We start from the raw sequence: 26,543 nt of genomic DNA on the forward strand, positions 1-26,543 counted from the left end.
TTGAAAACGATTCGAGCAACGATGCGAGGCTCTTCAGGTCCCGAATGTAAAAAAAAAAAAAAGAATCATCGTCGTCGTCCACGATCACGATTCGTGTCCCGGTTTCCCGAGACAAAACGGTCTCTACCCCTTCTTCGATCTGCTCTATCTTTCCTCCAACGGCTAGATGGTCCTCTTTATCAGTGCCTTTTCATGTGAAGCGATAAATGATCGCTCCGCGAAAACGATCGCTGACAAAGATGGCACTTGAACGGCTTCTGGCCCGTATGCTTGCGGTAATGCCGTGTTAATTCGTCAGAACGAGCGAATTTCCACGTGCAACCCTCCCATGTGCACTGGTACGGTTTTTCGCCTGCAACAAATCAGTGAATCTTTATAAACCTTTGCTCCAAACATAGGGTAAGAGCTTGATGTTTAGTTAATACTTAATAGAGTTAAGATTTCAGTTTGCTATAAAAACTTTCGTCGATTAACGTCGTTTGTTTGCTGCAATTTACCAAGTTCAAAGTTACAAGGGGATCGTTGCATTCGAAACGATAGAAGCCAATGGAGAATTGATCAGCAAGTTGTATCGGTGTAATCGCGTGAAAAAAAGAAACCAACGAGATGGTAGGATCGTTCCGCATTGTTGCGTAATTTGCGTTGAAACGTAATGAGAAGCGTAAACGTGGTGAAACATAAAACCTCGTGCTGGATTCGCTTTAGATTTACGGCCCGATGCGTATGCACACGTATGCCCGATTCCTTTCATAATCTTCTTAGTACAGCCACTTATTTTCTTATGCGAACGAAAGTCCACGTCCTTGGGCAATTTATAGGGATACGTTTTATGCGTTTTCAAATTTACGATCAAAAGATATAATTGAAAAGTGGTGCCGGTCATTTGCCAGCCTTTATGCACCTGACTGGCTTCTAATGATTCTTCAGGGGCTTCGTTTCCGAACAAAGTATCGTCGATTCGAAATATCGAACGAGCCAGCAGCAAGTTACAAAAGCGATACGATAAATTTACATGGCGTTAAAATTGAAAATGCCCTGACAAATCGTTCGAATATCCCACAGAAAGCAGCATATGCCGCGATAAATTTACGACCAAAATTAACCTCGATTTCCTGTCGTTCGATTTCCCTTCGATTATTTCCGAAAGCCAACGTCGCTCCGTTTTTCGTCGGCGTAAAATACTCGATCGAAGTTTGGCGCGCTTGATAAGCATCGATGCACACGGCAATATCGCCTCGGTATTTGCGAGTATACGTCGATACAGGTACATTTCCGAGCGTTTACCCGAGGTGACTCGCGTCACGGTGTGCCCGCAGGTTTATTCTTGACTCTTATCGAGCCGAGCCTCTCTCTCTCTCTCTCTCTCTCTTTCTCTTCGGTAAGGACGTCGTGACAGCTGTCGCGCGTTGCAACGACTCCGGATCCCTCAGAAAACTGCCCATCACTCTCTTCTATTGTATGCAAGTCACCGAGCGTATTTCTCAGTCCGGTGTTCTGCACGATTTGCCGAAGAAAGGGAGCGAGAAGGAGATGTAGACGGCGTGTTCGCCAGAGGTGGGAACGGGGAGAAGGAGAAAGAGAGAGAGACGAAACGGGCAGAAAACGAGAGTAAGAGGGTTTAGGGTCTAAAAACGTAGCCGTCGTCGAGCCGTCTAGATGTAGAAACAGCCTGGTCACAACTCGATGACGCAATCGCTATCAAGTTCCGTCGTTCGAGAGACCGGAGACGAGGACGAGCCGGAGAAAATCGAACGGTGCGATCAGGCAGCCAGTTCCCGATCCCATTAAACCGCGAGAGTGGACGTGGATAATGGGGGACGACGGAACGGCGATGTTCCATCGCGAGCTTCTATCTCGTGAAAAGTACACAGCACCATCGTTTGATCGATATATTCGCGCGTGTCACCGTTGGATCCTCGATCTCTTTTACAGACTCGGACCAGCCACCTTCACCACGCGATTTTCTCGTTCCACATAGACGATTACGCGTTTTTCGTCGTGCTGGAATTGCCGTAGATCGATACTCGAATAAGTCAGGGACACGATTATCGGACATCGGTGGCTCGGTCCAAGCTCGAATGCTCCAGGTTTGTTCGAAACTCGCTCGTTACTCGGTTAATTACAACATCAAATGTGTCATGATTTCTTTGATAACTGAATGAATATTATCATAGATTATGCACGGGAGATCATCTTTCGATATATTACAGCGTAGGCTGTTGGTAATTTATTAGATGGGTTTTTAAACGATCGATAGGATGATACGAAAGAGCCCAGCAACACGGATGTAGCACATGGACGTTCAAACAGGCTGTGCTTTCCGAGAGTTATTGCTCCATGTACGATCAAAAAGAAGCGGAGAACCGATTCGTGGCGCGACAAGCGCGAGCGGACCGATCGTTTGAAACGAAACGATGGTAGATATCTAAATCGGTCGTTTTAACGTTTCAACGCCCATTGACTGAATATTATTATGTAATTCGCTGGGAATACGAGGAACTAATGACGAGGAAAAAAGCCGTGCTCTCGACCGTTACGTAATTGCGAGTAATTAGTCCATTTACGAGCGGCACGAACACGTACGCCATGAGACGTGCATATGCACGCAATATCGGCCAATGTGCAAGCACCGGCGCAAACACGCCGCCAAGAAGGCATTAATTTTCCTGTTATTAATGCATTTTGATTGGATTTTTACGTAGGCAGCGTTACGTTTATTGCACCATAGATTAACGCCGCGTTATACCGTCCGGCTCCATTAATTAACCGCAACAGCGAACTTAGCCACTCATTTGTAACGTCACTCTGATGTCGCGGCACGTATAAATCCCATGTTATATTAAGCCAACGCGATGCGTGTCGAACTTTTTCCTTTTTTCTTCTTTTCGTTTCGTCCGCTCACCAGAAGAAGAAGATCTCCTCTCTTATTCTCTTTCTCCGTACTGGAACAACGCTCGGTATAACGAGCTCGAGGAAAACGAACCATACCTTTTTCCAATTTAATAGCCGCTTTAACGTTAATTGGAACGGTATCATGTCCGTTTACGTAAAATATCGCAAGAATTAACGTCTGTGAATCGAAATTGAATTGCGAAACGCGGTCTAATCCGGCTAATGGAAAAGAAGGAGAGAGAAAAGAAGGTCGTGATCTCGTGAGAAATCTTCGATTAAATTAACGTCATTTATTAAAGTGAAAATTATCGATTACGAGAAAGGAGAATCACTTCGATCCGGCTTATTGAACAACCTCGGCAAGTGGGTCAACGATAAACGCTAATTAAAAACGACACGGCGTAATTAAACGTGGTACCCTTCGCGGTACTTTTAACCATATCGCGACTTCTTCCTGCAACACGATTCATATTATAGCTTAATAATTCAACGTAAAAAGAGAGAGTATAGCAGCTCCCCTTTTAACGAGGAATTATTCTTAATGAGTTTACGAGCGTATATCTTCGGATGGTCTTTTAAATCCGACAATCCAAAAATCGTGTTGGCATTTACGGTTCTTCCCCGTTGTTATGCCCCGCGGTACCAATGGAACAAATAGACGTCTTAATTCCAGATAAATTCGTCCATCAACGAAACGCTTCTCCATTGTTCGCGTTCTTTATTCGAAGATATAACAGGATTTTTATGACGACAGTGAGTTTTTAACAGAACTTCTTATTCAACGTCTTGCGAGGCTTCTACTTAACGGAATCGTTAAACGACAACTTGCCGCTGGCTACTTTTTTCTCCTCATTCTGTCAAAGCGGAGTGGAGTTACGGACTAAACGGTAAAGAAGAACATCGTACGAACAAGTACTATGTGTTCAACATTGATCGCGAGTTTTCTATCTTGTAAAGCAAAGAGAAAGACGATAATTATTCATCGTCGGAAATTTATTCGAAGCTGGCAAGGTAAAATACAACTTGAACGCATATTCAGTTTTGCTTCAACGCGCGAATCGCTTTATGTTATTTATAAGACGAGGAAGAAGCTCGTCGTCTCGTATGGATAGGTCGAGGAGAAGAAAAGGACAACGAGTACAATCGATGGCGATATTTTACGAAGATCGAGGCTCTTAACTCGTAAAACATCGCGAGTCGAATCTGTCGTGTTGATGACACGAGGGACAACGATATTTCGTCCGTTCGATCCTCGAACGTGGAGAGAGAGTGCTTCCCATTATCGTTTGAGAATCTCCCGGAGGGATGATTAAGAAACCAGCTCGGATGTATGTATCTCTGGCAATTATCAGCATCTCGCCAAGATTCGCGCGGTAACGCGTTCCCCGTCTGTTCGGAACAGTTCCGTAATATGTAATTATATGGGCGACAAGTGCTGTAAAGATGAATGAATGTTGCCCTGTTCTTCAGACGAGTAAACTCCCTGTGCATCGACTACGAATGATGAATGCTTTCGAAGGCGTAAAAGAGATCGCGTGATTGTTCGAGACGTATCAATTTTGATTAAGTCCGCAATTTCCCTCGAAAGCATAAATCGCCATTCCTCGACGTCCTCGTCATTACCCACGACGGCCACGACGTAATCGTGACCGCTCCGGTAGTCTTAGAATTGAATTTCCAAGGTCTCCTAATTAACTCCCATCATCCTGTCTTCTCACAATCCTATATCTCAAAGTATTCTATTTTTTTGCCCCCATAATTATTACATCGAGTGTCCGGTGAGAAAGCAGCGGGACGAAGCGTCGCGATGCGTGTCGGTAACGAGCATCGAGCTGACAAGTAATGTAAGGGGAAAGAAGGGGAGAAATGAGAGGAGGAGAAGCGAGAGAAAGAAAGAAAGAACGAAACTTGGTAGTGGTGGTGTTGTAGATACAGAAAGGTAGACGCTGCGCTGTCAACTCTGCGTGGTGTCCGCCTAATGCGCCCTCCAGCTACTCCCGCGGTGTACGGGCTTCTTGTAAATAACAACACTCGTTAGCGGCAAGAAATACTGCAGCGATGTAATAACTCGCGGACGCGCGATTCAATTTAATCGCGGTCATTACGCGCCATTCATTATTTACGCCGTTATCGTGCTTTAATAAAATATAACAGTGGGATGCTCGTGCGTTACTCGAGAAGCTTCAATTAACCGCGCCGAAGCCGATTCATCAACGGGCCACCATTAACGTTGCGGCGAGTTCAGGATTCCCGAGACTTAGCCGGTTTTGAAGGGAATTAAATAATCGCCGACTGCCTAACAGCAATATTTGTGAGCGTGTCTCCGCTGGGAACAGCTTTAATTGTGTTTGCCTCGCTCGATTCGAGAAATAGGCCTTCCTGAGAATAAACCTCGAACCGTATATACCTTTGATCACCGGTTACTTCAATTAATGTTGCACCCGATAGGAAAGACACACACCGAGGAAACTAATGAATTTTAACGCGTTACCCACTGAGAAACCGTTCTGCTACCTTCTTCGTATGGGTAGCTGCATTGGAAACATGTTCATTCCGAGTCGTATGGTTTAGCATTTACTGTTACCCACTTTGTTTACACAACCAATTTATTTAGTAATTTCATTCTTTCTCACGATGAGGCATATCATCGTTGATTCTTGAATAACCACCAGCTATAACGCCAACGTATTTCTTCCTTTTCTGAAAGGAGCGGAAAAAAAGAGAGATCCAAGTTACGATCGCAACGATAATCACCGCGATACCGATAATCGTGGCAAATTACCCGTGGCGGAACGGCCCGAAATCCACCGACCATGGCCGATTGAAGTAAAGAAAAAAAAAAGGAATTTAGTTTAAAACCATGTTCGAAACGGCGGCTTCGAGATAACGAGAATACGGAGATCATGCTCGCAAGGAAGTTGTGCTCCGCAAAGGTAATCGTAGTCCCGAACAGTGATGCATAAGTACATTGTTAATGGTAGGTCTGATATACCTTGAGTCCACGAAGGGACGAGAAATCAGTGTTTTCCTTCGATACACGAAGAGCTCGTTGTCTAGTTTATACCGAGGCTAATACGCCTTAATTAATACACGAGATTTTGCCGAAACTCCCATTGTTTACCAAAAGTCACGCTGTTTCATCTAGCGATTCTCGTGTCGCCTCGTTCTTTTACGTACGCCATTCATGGACTAAGTACGATCGTATCGTACGAATCGAGCGATTTTGGATAATCTAGGGATTAAGTATTTATTAGCGCTGGCTGCGGGTGTGCTTCACGTCGATCAGCGCATCGTGAAAGCGGCAGCGCTATTATGGAGAACCGTAGCCGGCATTTACCGTATCCTCGTAATATTTCGCCTCCCCTGGCCGCACAATGTAACTTCCGATGTTCGTGGCGTGTGTTCGGGAAGATACACGATATCGAAAGCGGTAGCAGCGGCCCGCTATTACTCCATTATACAGTTTGCGAGCGGCACGATATAAATTCGATGCAAATTCTACTGTTCGAGCCGTGAGAATCATCAATCATGGTTAGCTGGCTTCGATTCGCTGTTTTTCGGCTTGTTGGTTGTGGGAGCCGATCGATTTCGGAACGATGGCGCTCGACAACCAACGATTCGAATTGTCAGTAGCAAAAAATGGAAGTTTCGGAATTTCATTCTGATTTTAACTTCAGAGAAATCGCGTTAATAAATGAAAGATTTATGCGCTGCAAACTGTGCATTTTAAAACCAAATGTTATCGATCACTCGGTGCTCGTTCTGTGATAAAAAAAACCTCCAATTTCCGAGTACCCTTGAATTCCTGAACTTTTTTCATCGTTCATCTACTTTTACCTTCATACCATACGACCAGCATAGTTATCGCGAGTTCACCAGACGATAAACCGCGTGTAAAATTATTTAACAAAACTGCCACGGCGCCTCTGATAACCCCGTTTTCCGCCGACCTTTTGGAACAATAGGTTATTCATACGAGACAAATTCCAACACTTGGAGGAGCAGACGGAGCGACCGTTTCGCCGCGAGCACGATCCGCGGTAGAACGATTTATGCCGTGGAATGGTAGAAATTACAGTAATCAATGAATTGGCATTTCCCACATCCAGAGTGCCAGTATATCCGCCATCGTAAAGATATCTCGATGGCTGCATAATATCGCGGTGTTAGAATGATGGATAGACATGCCGGTCCACGTTTCTACGACCGTGCTGCACAATCGCTGAAACAATTATTACAGCAAGCGTGGCTATACGACGTACTACAAACGTTCCCGGCTCTGACATTTAAATGAAATTTAACATTTAACATCGTCTTCGTTGTCACTGTCTAAGGCCCATAATTCGCACACCAATTCGTACTGTATTTTGTCACTTTCTTTTTCTTGTCGTTAACTATATGTAGAACGGAGCAGAAGCATATTGTTGGAAAGTTAAAAGCAAACGGAAGAAGGAAGGGAAATCTCACGTCCCATTATGTCTCTAAAACTAACATCCATGGTAGAGAAACGCGGCGGAATTATAATTTTTCGCATGAGAATCCCACGGCCGCGACCGTTCGGGCCAGGTTGAGCACCGCGGTTACACCGTCTTGGTTGAACCATGGACCAGACAAAAGATCCTGGTTCTCACGACCACGCCCTCTCCCCGCCGCCTCTGCACTCTGTAGACGGCGGCAATGCCTTCACGAAGGTACCTATCCACCGGAAATTCTTCAAGCCGCGGCTCCTTCGACGTTGTGTACACACATGTGTGGTTGTGGCCGCCGCGATGTGTATAGACCGAGAAACGAACGGTGTGTGACCTCTTCCAGGTTCTCGCGAGGCGATAATAAATGGCCGGCTATGACTGTACCAACGAAACGCGGGGGCCGCGTCTAAAAATGCATACTCGATGGATAGTATTCAGCGTGTAGTCACTTTGGCCGTACTATCGAATTTCTAAGCGGCACCAGGCCATACGATTCGCCGTGCGAATGTCGAAGACCCCTGACCCTCTTCTTCGTAGACTTCCAATTGGTCGCTTGAAAAACCCACTCTATGGGACGAATATGCTTGGCATTCGGCGAGCGTCGCAAACAGCAGCGTGAGCAAACAGCCAAGCTACCGAATCCTTCTCCCGCATAGAGTATCGATAAAAATTCCTGAAATCGCGCGGCCGGTCACGTGTATCCTCGTGACCAACGCGACTTCTGTTTGCCGCGCTTTTCCGTTCGAGTATCTCGACTGAGAATCAAAGGCGGTCCATGAGTAATGGCTCGCGGTCGCGGCTCGTTGACCCATCCAATGCGACAGGCCGTTTAACCATCGGCTATATGTTAGAGTTAAGTATTATATCGGGACGAATCTCGCTATTTTATTTGTTAATAACACTGCCCCCGGTGGAGTTAACGTGGGAAGATCGGCTAATGACTAAGGGAGCACGTTAAAGCGAGGTCAGAATTGCGGCGAACAAAAAGGAGAATTTCCTTTTACCATTTGCGTCGGATCGCAGGGAATATCAGACCACGGAGTTTTGTGCAACGCAACGAAAGCGCAAAGAAACGCGACCGCGTGGAATCACAACGAGCCATTCACGGGAATATTGTCCCAGCAATTAGCCTCTGTTCGTCGGCCGCCTGTTCAAAGTGTTACGGGCCGCTCGCTCGGTTTCTTCTCGTAATTGTGAGCACACCTTGCGCCGTCACCTTGAAACGGTAACGTCACCTATGAACCGGCGTGATCCCTCGCGGTGAGAGAAAAGAAGGACCGGAGCTGAGGATGACGAAACTCGCGTTCTACGTCCGTGATCGTTATGACTAGCGTGCGTGAATCATCGCCAGGCAATCAAGCGCATAGGGCTCGATCGAAGTACCGAACAATAAAAATGGGTAAAAATAAAACTAGCTTCGAATCTATTTGGATTTAAGCTAAATTAAGTAAAGTAATTAAGTAAAGTAGTTGCATCAACTTAAGCGAAGGTATTAATTTAATATTTACACTTACCGGTGTGAGTTCTCTTGTGAGCTTTCAGGTGAGAACTCTTCGTGTACACTTTGTCGCAGCCCGCTACGTCGCATCGGTGAACTTTGCGTCTCTTCAACGCGTCGCCGCATTCGTTGTCCACCGCTAAACTACCGCCGTTTCCTCCAACACCGGCGTTTACTCTGCCGCCGATTCCTAACCCACTCGCGAGCGCGGGACGCTTGTGAAACACCCTGAAATTTCAAACAGACACCTTCAGATATATTTACGATCAACTTTGATTTAATTCGATAAAACAAGTGCCTTTCGAAAGAAGAAGAAGAAGAAGAAGAAACGAAAAGATTCTTTCGTAAAAATAATCCTGGCCAATTACGCAACATGCGAAACAATCGAAACCGAGTTTGACAGCGCATGACCACCTTTTAGCAGCGTATCGTTGTTCGATTCACCGAACTATGTCCGATTCCCGCAGCGACGCTGATTACGACGAGCGAAAGGGCGACAAGAAATTCGAGGAACAGTCGCCCGCCGTGATTTCAATTCAGATATGGATAAGACGTCTTCATCGTTATTTTATCTTACCTGCGTACGACTATCGACCAACCATCGTACTTTATTTCTCGTTCGTCGACGGGGAGATTCCGACAGATCCGGCCGCATTCACCATGGATTTATACAGAAAGTTTTTGGTATGCATTATTCATTGATCGATGTGTTCCGATGCGTTATGACCGGTTCGAACGAAGAACGAGTGAAATTGCTTGCGACGTGAAACGATCACGGAACAAATACGTCGGTGTACACACATTAGAGAAAAAGAATTTGCCTTATGAATAACACCACGAGCTGTGGCCGCTGGTGTGGAGGAGGGAAAGAAGCGACGGTCATTACGTTAATCTGCGCGATTACATGGAAGCGTACACAGAGCAACAGAACGGTTGGTCGCAGATCTTTTAACGGGATGTACGAGTTACACGGTCGTATTAAAAGAGCTGTCAATCAGCCACATATATTTTCTCAAGTGCTCGAGTGACGACCTGTGATTTTCCATAACGGATTCATAGATTTCGAAGTATGTAATAATCGGTTGTTATCGATGGATGACCAGATAGTAACTTTCCAGTAACCAGTAACTTTCGTGAGAATTCGAAGATAACGAAGGCGAAAATGTTTAAATCCTAATTCTTCGCTGTATAGGTAGGGAAACGTGAAGTTGAAATATGAATTAATAGAAGGAATTTTGATTCGATAGAATTCTTTAAACGAAAACTTTTAAGTAGGTTTCGTTGCGAATATGGTTCAAGTAGTAATCGCAGCGATAGTTACGTAATTGTATCAAGTCTCTTTATTAAGTTTCTTTTCAAAGCCTTGATATCGTACGTAAGCCTGTAGTGGCGCGTACACTTTAAATGCATTCATAAATCACAAGCCCCTTCGTCGAAACGTGGTCCATTTTGCACTCCATTCCCATGCATATTCATGAATTATTTGTCCATTATACCGTGGCCAATGGGGGTAAACGTTGATATTCCATTATCGTTTGCAATCGGCTCGCAATTTACGCGGTAGTTTATTATAATTTTAAAGCACTTAGATCATCGAGTAACTAATCATAAAAGCACATTGAAACTTCCATGCGTTCATTTTAAAAGTAGCGAAATGATACGTAACGCTCCTGTCAAGTTTATTCGGGAACTATAACTTTTGTAATTATTTTCTTTCTATTTGCTTGTAAACCTTAATTGTTTTCATATGATAAATATGTATATTCTCATTGTAAACAGGAACAAATGAAAACTAAATAAATACGAGATAAATTAGAACTGTAGAAACAGGCTAATTGCTGTAGATTTTCTCGTTAAGCAATGATAATCGTTCTACGACTCTGGAATCACCTCTTCTTATCGATTCAAGATCACCAACGATCATCTACTAAAAGATTCTTCTGCACCGGCTGTTCAAACTCGTCTCCAGCTACTAAAAAGAAGCGAGGCGTGTCGAATCGATCAATCTTGCGAGTCGACACCCGGCGAAACTTGTTTCGCAGCCAAATTCGTACTTACGGTCAATTGTCTCGCCTAATCGATCGTCGCGGCTAACTGTTAAAAAGATAATTTAAAGTACCTCACAATTTTATTTGATCTGATCAAGCAACTTGCTCAAGACAGTGAAACGATACCGTTCTCGAAACTTTAACATCGATGCGGAAATGTATCTATAAAATTTCTATGAAAAATTACAAATTGATCTTTTTGAAAGCTGGTCTGATATTTCTAGTATCAAGCGATCGTATTTCAGAATCGGTACTAGTCCACGTGTGAAGAATTTACGTTGACGCGTTTCTATCCTCGAAACCATGTGGAATTCGCGTTTCACGTTAACTGGATAAAACGGCACCAGTGGTACCACTGACGCATCCCTGGCCAGACCATATTTCATCGGGACGAAGCCTGGCCTCGCACGCTTCGTGCCGTAAACCAGACCCGCAGCTCGCTGTTTAAACTGGCATAAATCTGCTTCTACTCGCGATAATCCGACTCGCTTCTATCCCGACAATCCTCCCGCTGCCGGAGAACAAAACCCTCTCGCACGATTTTCCGATTTTCACGACCTCGACCTGCGTTTATGGCTTTATTCTTTCAAACACAGCTATGAGGTGTTTCTGATGGTTTCGCACCTAGAACGATCGCGTAATTTCATGGACGATACATAGTGGGATATTATTTTTAAGCCGCGTCGGATATTTTATACTTGCGGTATTTATTCACACAACGTAAATATTATACAAACCGTAAACATAGCTCGGGACTTTTCTGAGATTTGAAATTGGATTTTTAGATTGAAAGAAAATTGGGAATTATTTATTATATCAACGTAGAAATAAACGCTCTAAACAAAGTTGTATAGAGAGGAGAGATGCTAAAAAAGATTAATCACGAGATGAAAATAAGCGGTCTTCTTCTGTAAGTGAAATTTAAATAAAACTAGGGAAGGGAATTAAAATAGTTCTTATGATTATTTCGGGACTAAAAGCCAAGAACTGGGATCTTGGATGAGAATAAAAATAATTTCTAACTAACTTCCGATCAATTTAAGGTAGATTTGATGTGATTTATTGGACAACTGACTAAATAACGTCTCCTCGTTGTCAGAATAAATACTCAAAATCAACTCCACCTTTGACACTGAGTGGACTATAACTAGCGCATTCAGGTACATATATATATATATATATATATATATATATATATATATATATATATATATATATATATATATCATATGCTATATCAATTTTAGTATATCAAATACTAGTCGAAAAATCACTAACAGTGAAGCTGTCTTGAACCTTCTCCAAATAATTTAATCTGGTTGAGTTTGGATTACATTGATAGTGTAAGATATTGTTTACGATACTGCAATAGTCGAAATAATTAAGGAATTATCAGCAATAGATCACATTCGCGTTAACACGTTCAGAAACCGCCGCGTCGTAAACTCGTAGCATAGCTCTTTCTTCGTGATAATTAATATGCCCATAGTTCCCGACGACAATACAGAATCCAGGCGGCAATTTATTCCGCGATAATTCCATCAGCTTCCTCGGCGTCGAAATCTCCTGCACTGCGTGTACAGGAGGACTACCAAATGGATCATTGTTTCGAAGACGAAGCCGTAACCGCGTGGTTCGCTGGAAAGGCGAAGGAGGAACTGGAAAGTACATTTGTCGTGAAGTATTGCTGTAAGCTTGCGGCAGTTCCTCCGCAGGAGGGCCCTGACATGCGGGTACCGATGTACAACGGTGCGTGTACACGTGCGTACCTGGCTCGCGTATGGAAGTCGCCAGCGTGCACGTACATCCAGACGGAAACAGACAACGAACCAACCGGTGGAGATTTATGAGAAACGTAAAGTATAACTATCGGTTAACGGCATTGGGACACGAGAAGACAGGCCTCGATCCGTGATACTGGTGACGATTTCACGGTACGCGTGATCTACGGACACGATCCGCGGGTACCATTATTGGCATCGATCTGTCCAAAGGGGCGAAACAACGTAAATTCACAGTTATATCAACTGTTGGTTACGGTGACAAGAGTTAAAGTCGGAATAAATGTACTATATAACCATATAAGTCCACATTTGCGAGCATGAAATGTTTCCGTAAACGAAACGAGAAGGAACGACAGCAAAGTTAGCCTAAGGACTTCGAGGGCCGTTCAGAAGCTCTAATAAAGTCATTGACACCGAAGCAAGGATCAAGAGGCGAATTCCAAGATAGGAGGATAGACAGACCGTTATGTCATCGTCCGTCATCGTGGCACTGAGAGACGAGGTAAAATTATTATTCACAACGATCCGCGAGACTCGTCATCCAGTTGGTACAGACGTACATACGTTGGAAAGAAATCGTGACGCTCTGTATGAAATGAGGTTTGTTAGCGTGCACCCGGGTGTCACGAGATTACTATGTTTTCTAACGTCGGGTCTTTTCGCCGAGATCGGGCACAGAACGCTCGCTTGACAATGGAAAAGACACTCGCGAGCGCACGAGAGCAAATTAAACGAGATTTACAGCGGGTGCACGATCTCGTCCTATTAACCCTGGACGTGCTTGTACATTCGATGAAATATGACGGCACGTAACCATCGCATCGGCGCGGCGACCGACCGGCCGCGATATCCTGCTGTTTTCGACCGATTGTAAACTGATAATAAAGTCAGCCCTGGCTAGCCGGATGGCAGCCTATGTAAATCCTTTGTCGACTCCATTCAATGGCGTAATTGACGCTTACGTTAGATTCTCAATCTATTCTACTCCGAACTGTCACGTATTTAAGGACTATTACCGATTTCTATGAAGCTTCGTAAATGTACAGTGTGCGCAGACGTTCTTACGATGCGAGAAAAGATAGTAAATATCGCAACGTAATCTTTCCACTGGAATATAAAATTTGATCGGAACGCTTAATTTGCTTCAAACGCGATACGGTCGACAATGTTGCTTCTAGGAATAAGCCAGCAGTTGTATACTCCGAGTTCTACTTTCTTCGATAATAGAGCACATCCTGTTACTCGTTTATAAGAAGAAAAAAGCGTACGTACGAAGGTGTATGCGCCCCCTGCTACACATCTGTCAAGAGCGTGGTAAAAATCGGCTCGTTCGCCGCGGTTACCGCGATACGATCGGTAAAAGTACTTACAGGGACGTTTCCTTTATCCTCTGTAACGCGAGTAGGGCCGCCGAGGGGGAAACGAAGACAGGATCGAGCGGTTCCATCATGCGGACCGACACGTCCCGCTCTCTGTCCCTTTCCCTGTCCCTTTGCCTCTCCCTATCGCGATCCCGTTCCTTTTCTCGATCCCGCGGCTCCCTCTCTCTGATCCCTGATTCTCTTTCTTGCTGCCGTTCCCTGTGCTCGTTCTCCGTGCTCCTCTCTCGCACCCTCTCGCGCTCTCGTTCCCGATTTCTCTCCCACGCTGTTTCTCCCAGAGGCGGCAAAGGCGGCGACACTGTAAGAAAAAAAAAGAACGATGGAATATTAATTAACCGGCCACTGGCGCAACATCGAACAACCTGAAACACTGGCAACCTTATAATCTCATTTATTTAAGAGTATTTCGTCATTTCATCGAGCTTTACGTACACGAAACGTCCAATGGATCGTTAATTCATTGGCCGACGCATAAATGTGGAAAATAGCTCGAGTTCGTTAGTGTTGCCCGTTAATTACTATATTTCGTGGAATCGTAGATTATCCAGCGAGTGACATATATGGTTCTAAGGAAACGATACCACTTTCAGTCAGAGAATAAAAGCACGCGTTTGGTATAGGATACCGCTCGGAGCTGTCGGATGCATCGAACGATCGAGGAAAACAACCAGTCGGCCGTTATTAACGCCAGTTTTTTTCCACTTGTATATTTTATTTAAACGTGCGATTTATGCCGACGTGCCTCGGCACCCGTGCAACATTGTCGTAAATCTTCCGTTATAAACTCTGCTAATCTACAAGCCACGGGTTGCGGGCAATGTTTCCCGGGGTTGAAAGGAAATTTAGCTGAAAGTTCAATCGTTTCACAGGCCTACCGCGAACTACCTGCCGCAAAAACCGCGCTAATTACGATTGCTGCTACTTTTTGTCGCAACCCGTGTTTTATCTACCATCTATACTTTTCTTCTCGCCTTCCTTCTTGACCTAGCTCCACGAGCGTCTTTTATCTTTCCTCATCCCTTTTTCCCCTCTCCTCTTCGATCTATTTCTACTCACTTTTCTTCTCCTGCTTTGCTTCAGAACTAACTTTCACTCCCCATCGATTCTCTCTCGACCGCTCACCCACGTGGCCACATGCAAACTCGTCCGTGACATTACTGTTACTAATTAATACACAGCGAGGCCAATAGATTCGCGATCGATCGACGCTGCAATCTGGCTTGGAACGAGTGTGGAATATTGACACGGTGGTTTAACTTTTGACCGTGGTTCGTTGCTATCTGCGCGTCTTTCATTCGATTATCGAAGTCGCCGTTTCGATCGCCGCGTAATCGATGTAAAATTGTAATTTCCAAGGCTTACCTCGTTACGTGGTAATGGCTCGTTTGCTGGTTAATGCCGGTAATTAGTGCTGCGTAATTTCGAGTACACGAAATCGCCGCGGTATCGTTACTCGTTACTCGCAATTTGTTCCGGCGGAGAGAAAAAGTTCGCCTCCACGATCGGACACCATCGAACACGAGCAACATCAAGGTGGATTAACGCGGCTAAATGGCTGCTGCTATGTATTTCTGTATGAGGCGTTTTACAATTTAATCAAGCTTCTTCTTTTCCCCTCCATTTCGATCTTTTTTTCTTCCATCGCTATTCACGTTGTTGCTCCTTTCTCGATCCAACCACGTACTCGTACCTCCTACTTATTTCCAACGTGGTCAACTTTATTTCATTAATTCGAGAAAGAAAGGAGCAAAAAAGAATTGAGAAATATTAATTATGATGAATTTTCTTCGAACAAATTATTTCAAACGCATTTAATACCAAAGTTCAGGGATCGACGTTCACCCCCTTCGGCTAAAAGCTACCAAGAACGATCGTACTCATATCGTTGACCTTTTACCTTATGCGATGCGCCGTAAATATTTCTTGGACACTTTTCTTGATTCCAAAATAATCACCAATGATAGCCAATCGAGCGTCCCGCTGAAATTAATGCCGCGACAAGTAGTATTCTATCGTATTTAGAATCCGCGTAGCACGAATGTATACATCTTACACGGAAGGAGCAGATCCATGTTCACCGATGGACGTTTTATGTTCTCGAAATCTTGTTCCTGGCGTAAAAATTTCGCTAGAGAATTCGATAAAGTCGCACGAGTCACGGGACGCGTGTACGCAATTCGACGGAGCACGGATGTATCGGGAAACCGGTTTCATTTGTCGTTTACCCGGTGGCTGACTCGAGAAAAAACGCAGAATACTTTAAACGATACTACCGACTATCGTAAAGTTTCAAATTTTATATTTTTAATCGACGGCAATCTCTTTATATAGTTCGGTCCTCGATTTCGATCTTTTCATAAGATAGACCACTTTGGTTTCCTGGTTCTCGTAGAGATGAAGAAACCCGTGCGAGATAACGGGATTAAGAGGTAATCGATTTCGTTCGGTGGGAGAGACACGACGTGTTCGCGGCAGAGCGCGCGGTACAACGCGGAATATTGCGTAACGCACGCACGCACGCGAGTCCCTATCGTTGTTCGCCGTGAATCAACGACCTGGAGATTTATGCAAACGGCTGTTGTGGTTGCTCTGGTGCACGCCAGCTGGCCAGAAACACGTTCGACCGAAGATGCATGAGTGGAAAACGAACGCGAACCCGTGTGCCCCCGCCTATGTTTCGTTGGTTTGATGGATCGTGGCGGAGATTGATTTTTAATTGAATCGCAGCCTCGTATTTCAGCTGACCGACCTTTGAATTCGAGACGTCGTAAATATTGGGATTGACACAGCACGCACGCCTCGCCGTGCCGCGCTCCAAAGCCGTTTCCCTTTTAGTATTCGAGAAGTCGCGAGTTACCGAGTCGAAAACGTCCAAGATGTTCTCGCGATAAGCGAATTAATCATTATAATCGCGTTACGCTCCCAGCGTAATACGTTCCTTTCGAAAGTTGCGGTCGTCTGTTCGATACGAGTAATAACGATGATCGTAATGCATGGCGGACGCGCGTTTCCAGGAACGTTTTTTCCGTGGTCCTGGAATTCAGCACGGAAAATTTTAGTATAAAAGTCAGCGTTACAGATACCATCTCCTGCCCTCGTGTTCTCCAGCCCTTATCGCTAGGGGAATCTCGGAAGAAGACTACGGCCAGGCCGATCGTCCAATCGTATCGAGGAATCATTATGAATACAGTCGGTCGAGCTCGGAACGTGTACTCGCGCTAGCGAGCGCCACCATGGTATTATTAACTGTAATTTCTGTACGTTGCCAGTACGGGCGGTTTCGCTTAATTAGCTTCTGCTTCGGACACTTCTTCCCCCACCGATACGCCAGCTATTTCTCCCTCTCTGAATCTCTGTGTTCTGGACGTCTCGTTAGGGTTATTAACTCTTGCCGTGGCTCTGCTCGAGGTCTATGATCTTTGGTATCTAATGGAGCACGAAGTCGTCAGAACTTTCTGACAGCGCTTGTCTAGCTCTTTAACCCGTGTCCGATTCTTCCTCCTTCGTTGTCCTTCTTCCAATCGTTACGTGCCGTCGTTCCTTAGTCAAAGTCGTGATAAGATGCCGCATCACACAACATTACTTCGCGTGTCGTTCTCTTGCCCTGGAGAAAATTTTTGAAAGAATCCTGAACCTTCTGAAAAATCGTTGGAAAATCTTCCTCTTTCTTATACAGAACGTCTCCCTCGATACAAACTTTGCTCTTCTTCTATCGCCTATGCCGAGTTAACCCCGAGCATTACCGGTAATAACGCGGTTTTATCACGTCTCGCCTTCGTATTCGTTGCATCTTCCCACCCTTCTCCGCGTCTTCGTTACTCCACGTTTTCCTCTTGCTTCCTTCCCTTGCACCTTTCTCTCGAGCGCACACGTTTCAAAGACTTTCATGACCCGGCGAGTCTACAGTCAAGGGGGTAATTGATAATGTTAAACGCGGGGTTAATCCGCCGATTTATGGGCAGAGTTTGCACCGTGGATTTTTCGAATTTGCCAAATTGAGGGATAATAGGCGGACATTAATGCCCTGCTGCCAGCAATCGAACAGAGCGAAGCGGTAAAGAGAGATAAGTGGAAATCGCCGGTGGCGAACAAACCGTATTCGATTAATTCACTGGCAAAGTCGCTTCACAACTTCGTAGTCGTAGTCTGGAAAATTAATGCAATCGTTCGAACAGGAATTGTCACCGTACTACCACCGTTTAATTTTCACAACTTCGTGAAAATCACTTATCGGAAGCTTGTATACGTTCAAATGCAGCAAGTGGCGTCGGTTCCGCAATTTTCCATTTCTTTTTTCTTAAAAATCACATTTTTTATCCCTGTGCTGTCTCGAATGTCATCTTTTGAGCGACGAACGGCGCCAAAACCTTCCACATACGAGACCTTGCGTTACGAGATCTTTATCGCGCCTTTCTAAAATAATCAACTAGAAAATTCATCAATCCCCGGAGGTGGTCAGGTCGAGGCTATCGGAAATGCTATCAGCAGGAAGCGTTCCGCCATCATTTACGCGAATTCAAAGCGGCAAAGACAGCGGCACAATAGCCAGCTGATTGACAATCATTAAACGCGCTTCGATCAATTAATCAATATTAATTACGGAAAAAAGTGGTGCTCGTATTGAAATGATAACCCGGTGTTCGAGTTCAGCCCGGTTCCGTCCAATGATGAATCGTGTTTCGTTCGCGGTAACCTGTCGTGCAGCATCATCGATTATCATATATTGTACGATCAGCCGGACGTAAGCCGTGGTGCACGGAGAAATATGCGCGGACCGTTCTCTTGAATACGCGTGCACGAATACGAGCTAGGTGGGTGGACATGCCACCCGCATCGCGGAACTCGTTAGACGCGAGTTTTCAATTAAGTTTCCGGTTTCGCGCGGCGAAACGGAGATTAGCCGATGACCCCTCTTGTACCAATTAATCGTAGATTAAGATTTTTTTCACCGGGCTGCTTTCGAATTTATCGACGTTCTCTCACACGCGGACGCGCAGTGAAGTTTACGATAAAATTAAATTTAGCCCATCTGCGTAGCAGACACCTTGTCAACGGTAATAGCGCGATTAACTTGGCGTGTATCTGGAGAAATATGTCTGGACGAACATCAGATTGTTCGAAAAGTTCGTAGCGTTTGTGACGATTCAGATAACAACAATAGGTTCCATTATATATTTAACTCGAGTGAAAGAAGATCGCTTATAACGACTGTGTGACAAATAAGAAAATGTGCACGATACAAATAAAAATTGTTCCTAATTTAAAAGAGAGTCATTTAGAAATTATCTGTAATGAGAGTGTCGTTTTGAAGTAAAATAACGTTAAACGAGAAAATGTTGTACATTAATTAGAGCGTTTTATCGAATCTACTGTTTGCAGCGGAGAAAAGAGATGCTACGGTGGTTTAAGATTCTTCCTAAGAAAATGACAATTTGTTAGAAATTAAAGCACTCAGGGTATAATTAGTTCTTTATGCAGGGATGGGTTATATCGATGCCGGAGGTTCGTAAATTCGGAGGTAGAAGCCGTACGATGGCCTTTAATTGAACCGCGTAACAGCGGGCGAAGCAGAAACGTAAAGGAATGCATAATAAAATCATACACGCCCAGAAAGGGGCGATTATCTCTTCGCCGAGCGTTGCATTAACGTGTCTTTATTATAATTAACCGCCGCCTGGCGCACGCTAATTGACAAAGGCGTGATTATACCACTACGGTGAAAGTAACGCGGAAACGGAGCTCGTGCATGCCGATTCGTATACGGTCGACGTCGAAACGAGCACACGCGGCGCTTGAATTTCGAAGGTTCACGATATATGAAACTTTATTACAGGACAATCCCGGTCATTTAAGCAATACCCGTTATAAAGCAAAACCCATTGAATTATTCCATTTATGCCCCTCCTTTAAATTTACCATCTACGATTCAGAGGTACAGTAATCGTCGCCGTTGATTTATCATTGTAAATGTTTAACTTTTACGCGGCTTAAATACTGTCTTTTCGAAATTCATATCGCTCGAAAAAAAAAAAAAAAAATCATGTAAGATATGTGATATTAACGAACAGCTGCGGCACAAATATCGCCAGTCCTTATGTATTCTAACGTTTCTTTCGAAAACGAAATTAAGGGAAGATATATGTTAAAATTACTCATTCAAAGGCAGGATATAATATTCGACGCGCGGTGTTCAATTTGCGAGTGGGGACGAAAGTGTCGAATTCGGAGGCACCTTAAACGACGATATTGCCCCTCGTCAGATCGTAAACGTCTGTTAAACGATCAGGTCTCGGAAGGGAAAGAGCGAAGCGTTTTGCGGGTGAAATCGCTCGCGGCTAGCCTCGAATTGTTCCACCCACGCCACGTGATCTCTTACGAAGTCTTCTCGCCGATGAGCGAGCAGGAACAGAGTGGAGAAGACGCGGACGCGTCGCGACGATCGAGCCAACAGAGATCAAAGGCCTATACGAAAAAGCGGGAAATAAGATATGGCTCTTTGTAATTACAGAGGACCGAAAAAGTTTCGGATAACAAATCGACGCCTTTCACAATGTTGCATTGCGAAGTTTTACTGGCATTACAGGCCTTCTGTCCTGGTACCTTCCAGGCTCCAAATGAATTATGCGTTTGCGATCGAACGTTCGAAAGTTAAAGTAACGTCTTACTCGAATCGCCGAGCCGTAGGTCTCCCCTGTGATTATCAGACCCGGTAGAACCAGGAGTGAGACTTTCGAGCTTCGTATATCGCGGTTCCGTAATCGGATGCTCGTGAATCGGTACATTTTATGGAGCCACGGTCAGCTCGCAAAAGGTATCGCCGGGGATTTAGTTGCACATGATCAAAGAGGCAGTTGCAACGTCAAATTTCATCATTACCACGCTTTTGCCTTATTATTTCTACGTATCAGAAGTGATTTAAGTAATGTCGGGTTTGTGTTGTTTACTGCTCCCAACATTTGCATTTTAATGCTCGTCAAGAAGGTTCAATTTATAGCGAAGAGGCACAGTCCATCGTGGACAAGGTTCAGAAGGAACACTTATTCCTCTTGATCACCGTCTTCTCTAGTACGTGTCGACTCTTGATAACAGGAATTATACCGCGCCCTTGCTATAAAAACGACGCAACATGTTTTCCGACTTGTCACTGCGACAAAATCCTTCAAAGTATTTTACATTACGAAGTGTGAATGATTAAAACGGTGCTCGACGCTACTTTACTCTCTTGTCAATTTACTTTGTCACGGATATGCTTGACGGTTTCCTTAATCGAAGCTTCCATTAAATAATCAGGAACCACGACGAGAATTCGTGGACGACTGAAATATTATCGATGGAGTAGAAACTTATGCGAACTCGTCTAGACTACTGGGAAACGGGCACGTTGAAGAGTACCGAAGACAGGCTCGACAGTGGGACTCGCGATCTTTATTGCATTATCGGCAGAACCGTCGGATCCGCGATCGTTAGGTGAAAATGATCGTTAGCGGCGTAGCATTCACGCTGGCTACGACGATGAATCTTCCTCGTCATCCGGCCTAGACGTTCGTCGCGGATCTGTCCGCTTCGGCTCCACTTCAGCCCGGCGAAGGTGTATAAATTGTCGAAGGCTAGCGCGGGACGCGAAGGTGCCGATACTCGATAAATCTATCCGGTCCGTGATAGACGAGCCGAGGTGCAGGTTGGCCTGACCGCGCCAAGCCGTGTGCAGCCGCAACGATGCACCTCTCCTCTGGAGGCTAGATGCACATGCACGATGCGTCTCCCGATGCACCTTCACCTGTGATCTCTCGCGGATGAGCCTGGTGAACGACAGCACGTCGTGCCTCCCCCTGTCCCCCTACTTTCCTCTTCGCCTCAACTGCAACCTTCGCGTCCGATCGTTCCGTTTCTTTAATTGCCCCGTTTCTCTTTCGTAATTTCACGTTCTCACACGACGAGCGAGTTTCGATCTGCGTATTTAGTCGTTTTCTGTTCTTCTGACGAGTCTATGTTCGATAAGCGTAATTTAGATAGAGAAATTCAAACGATCCGTGAGACGTCGTTGTCGTAAGTGACAACGAAGAATTTCTTTATGTAAGTGATTTTGAAGCCCGTTGTTTAACTGGAAACCGTTACGTCGCGATTACACTGGTTCGCAACGTTATACACGAAGATGCATCGACAGATAGCAAGCAGATGACGGCAGGATTAAATTGAGGTGGAAAGATAGCGGTAATATTTCTATGACGTTTCGAGGCTTGGTTTCATAGGCTGCATCGATTGGGCGCCTCAGTACTGGGACATAAAGTATCTCATGCACATTTATCTCTCTCGTGAATCCAACCATTCATAGCGTGCAACGAGATTCTATATCGTTCTAATCGTCCTCTAATCAAAGATTAAAATCTCCCGTCGCTTCTTCTTAAAAATACCAATCAGTAAAGCATAAGAAACCACGTTTGCTTGTATTAATACTTTAACGACAGAGCATTCCAACTAAAATTTATGGCGCACGTCAGTTGAAGTTCTATAAAAAATTAAACACATGGCGAAAAAAGTGAACGAAATATATGTCATCGTACATTGTAATCGTTATCTATGAATCATCTTGTATTTAATGAAAAATGTCCCGTCGAGAAACTGTTAATAAAAAGCTCTTCAAGCCCGCTTTCCATCGTGCAAATTAACATTGATCGAGCATTCAGAGCGACACAATGGTGCTGAAGGTGACACGCGACAACCGGTCGATGCATAGGTAGCGCTGCTTTGGAAAAGGTCAGCCACGGTGACGTTGAGCGTCGCTGTCGAGCATTGTCACAGGTGTTTAACCTTCGCGAGAACGGGCTCAGGTGTGTTTCACCTGCGCCCAAGCGAGCAAGTAACCAAGCACGCGCTCGTACGTACGCGATCTTCGCCAGCCAGTCGATAAATTCCGCATTTTTCCGTTTCCTGTTCTTTCTGTGCTTCCAACTAGAACCTCGATGCCTAGAATCATCATCTTGCAGGACGAACCTTGCTCTTTTTCCTCTTCCACCTTTTTTGCCTTCGCTCCGCCGCTTCCCCTTCGTCTTCTTTTTCATTCATTTCTTTTTTTTCCGTTTTGCGGCATGACGCTTAATTCGTAGCGCGAAGTACAGCCACGGCAGGGAGAGAAGGACTGCGATTACAAGGATAATAAATTAACGCACACGACCTTATCGAGCCGTATAATTCATCACAGGCTTACGTGCCTGCTCGCGTAGGCTAAAGTACGTGTACGCCGAGGCAGACCCGTGTGATCCTGCTTTTGCACATTAACCTCGTAAAACTCTGACGGCGGTTCGACCTCTACACCTGTGCAACGATCGTAGGTCCGCGCGATGTGAAAGTTCGGTGCATACGGAGAGAACCGCGGCGACGAAAAAGTGCGCTCGTTAACCGAGCGTTATCGTCGGCCCTCGTTAACGATGAACTCAGTCTGAATCCTGGAATTTTTCTCGGATTATTAGAGGGAGCTGAATCGAGCCTCGCCGCACCTCAAACTGCCTCAACGGAGATTCTGAATTTCGTGGAACATGACGTGGATAGATCGGAGGGTATGTTCGCGGTTTGTGCGAAGAGGTTAATCCTTCTTCAGTCGCGAAATAGATCGACCATTTTCAAGCAGTGAATTATTTCCCTTCGAGAGAACGTTAGTGAAATACTCGTGAATTTCGAAACGAAATGTTGACTTCCTATAACGATAAAATGTTACTTTTATTGTAATGAAAAGTTATCACATGGATTGTAAACGGCCGATTGCACACTCGATTCAAGGAAGAAACGAAAGCTAACTGCTAATAACTGTACTATGTTCTTAGAGCACCTATTGTTTTGATGTACATACATTTCCGCGAGGTAATTGAAAAAATTCGGAAAATCGGGCTATTGGGAGTAGCATTGACAGTCGAGCAACATCTTGATAGCGTGTCCGCGAACATGGGACTTGGGATAGTATTATGCGAACTATAACGGGTGGCCAACGCGGCGGTACGAAGTAGATACGGTTCATCTTGATCAGACGCCAGGCAATAACGCCAAAGCAGTACGAAACCTCGAAGTTAACGATTCGAGAGGGAAATAACGAGGGCCCCGGTCCACCAATGGACAGCAGCTGCCATTATCTCCAAAAATAGAAGTAACCCTGTACGCGCAATCGTGGCTACATTCGCTATATCCGAGGTTCATTAAACGTTCGCAAAAATATCGATCAACATCGATCGATTTCCCTTCTTTTTGCCTCTGCTAAACCTCGGATATGTCCTGGACGAATTTCTTATTAGCCGAGCGCCGGGCAAACCGAGCTGTTTACTCCAAAATAACCGAACGTTCCACCTCGTAATAGCTTCGTTAGAATCAATTAGACAGCTGTTTCCACTGGCTAATCGACAAACCGATTACGCGACTGACCCTCGACTGTCCACCGGATCGATGTTTCGCGGTTTTTGAAGCGCGTTAAGAATACGACACGCCTGAGTTCGCAATAATTGTGCGCGAGGTCTCGAACAGGGTGTCGAGCTGAACTTAGCTTTTCTCGTCGCCATTTAAGGTGATGCCGGAAACGAGGAATTGCATAATTTTTGCAAACGACCTGTCGGTTTCTTGGCTCGCGTCTATTCGCATTTATACACGAACGTTAACGTTAACGAGGTGTGCAATACGGACGAAGGATAATTAATTAAAGGCGGTTACACCGGACACTTTTCTTAATAAGATCTGTCGCGCCGCTCTGGTTTGTCACGCGTTAAACATTCGTTCCAACGCGTCACACCTTCGGGCTGAAAGCCTTAATCGACTTCCTTCTCGCCTTCCCGTGAACATGATCTAATTTTACGCGTGTTCCTGCGTACCGAAGGACCCGTACTCGCACTCGCAATAATTGCACGGTCACGGGCCCGTTCCGTAATTTATGCGGACACGGGAATTCATGTGTTTACGTTTACTCGTTACTTTGTAATCTGCGTGGTCGCTTTCGCGATGCTTCGGGGCCTTGCAACGTTCGTACAACATCGTCTAAATAGAAATTCTGAATGTTGGGGTTACGTAATGGGCAAGTCGTGCTGCGGGCAACCTCTCCAGGCAAACATGCAATGCAGAGGCGAGGAATCCCTTAACGAATAATTTTCTTGAATTTCCACATGCGAATTATAGAGCAGACAGATTTTAGATTCGAGTGTTTCTAGACTACTTTCCTTAAAAAATCGAATATTTCCAGAAGAAATATTTAAAAATAGGCAAGTTTTCGTTTGGAGAGATAAATTTTATTACCGAATGAATTAACTGTTAATGAATTTAATGTAAATTACGCCACTTTCCTCGTACGACACCGAAACGACGCGAACATCGCGAAATTCAATTTCACGAAAGGAGAGAAACTACGGTGGAACAAAGATGAAGCGTGTTGGTACTCGCTGGTTAGATGCGCGCGTTTCCTGGTTAAATCGCGGCACGAATAAGAGATCCCATTACACGTGGTGCATTAACAAATCACGGCAACCGATAATCCGTTTCGACCTTCGTCCGCAACCTGCAAGATTGTTGTTGCAGGCCGGCGCGAGCGGCCGTGCGCTGAAGCCGTATCTTCGAGCCGCGGAATACATTATCCCGAAGATTAGTGTGCGAACGATACAAGAAAAGGCATCCACAACACCAATGGGGGTCCAAGTGAACGCGCCGCGAACACATCCTCGCGATTGCACGAGCGCGCGAGCGCATCTACCGCTGTTCAATTTACGATTGAACGTGACGGCAGAGCGTTTACGAACTTAGTAGAATCTTTAACAATTTCACGATTTTTGATGTTAACGCTTACCTTACGATTTATTGCGTTTACGATAAAAACGAAAGATTTATTTTATAACATACTTTGAAATATTTTACTTGTTGCTTTCAATTCCGAGAACTTTCGATAGTTTATTTTGGTTACACGGGACTTGCGTACGATTACAAGCAATTACCGCGAAATATTACTTTGAAAAAAGATTGCGTCGTACGCCTAAAAAGGGCCGAGGTGGTTAACTTACACGTAAATGTGATATTGCATTTTAATTTAAGGAAATTCCGGCAAGAAACGTTCCGGCAAGAAAATTGGGATTTCGAGGTAATAACCTCTGGAATCGATTTATCGGTAACACGATACTATTCGCGCAAGCGATCCTCGGTGAAAATTCGACGGTAGTTTCTCTTATATTTCGCGGCGCATTACGAATTTCATTCGTGAAAGTATAAAATTGCGCCCACGATCGTACTCGGGAATTGCTCTTTTCCAATCGAGCATTAAACCTTTCGCAGCGTTTAAAACGAAAGGTAGCCGCGTCCGCCGGTTCGTTCGTCCCGAATATCGTAAAACCAGCTGTAAAGGGTGCTGAAGCGCAAGTTAAACAACTATCCATACATATCGTAAAGCGTTGTTATTGTGAGCAGCGTGTAACGTTACGAGCCGTCACGGGGAACTGTACGTATAGTAAACTCAT

General features: G+C 44.8%; 1 protein-coding gene across 3 annotated transcripts in view; it reads right to left on the minus strand.

The window, feature by feature from the left end:
- LOC117210094 (Krueppel-like factor 6) overlaps window positions 1–26,543 on the minus strand; it is a 284,673-nt gene continuing 258,130 nt past the window's right edge. For 2 of the 3 annotated variants that reach the window (XM_033452754.1, XM_033452755.1), the window contains 3 exons: window positions 14,062–14,371; window positions 8,876–9,087; window positions 180–352 (listed from right to left, as the gene is read on the minus strand). In XM_033452754.1, coding sequence (XP_033308645.1) covers window positions 180–352; window positions 8,876–9,087; window positions 14,062–14,371 — 695 coding nt within the window. Of the gene's footprint in view, window positions 353–8,875; window positions 9,088–14,061; window positions 14,372–26,543 lie in introns of all 3 variants that reach the window. The other variant, XM_033452753.1, reaches the window with a different exon arrangement.

This window comes from Bombus bifarius, unplaced genomic scaffold, assembly GCF_011952205.1.
Source record: "Bombus bifarius isolate JDL3187 unplaced genomic scaffold, Bbif_JDL3187 scf7180000008199, whole genome shotgun sequence".
Taxonomy (NCBI): Eukaryota; Metazoa; Arthropoda; class Insecta; order Hymenoptera; family Apidae; genus Bombus; species Bombus bifarius.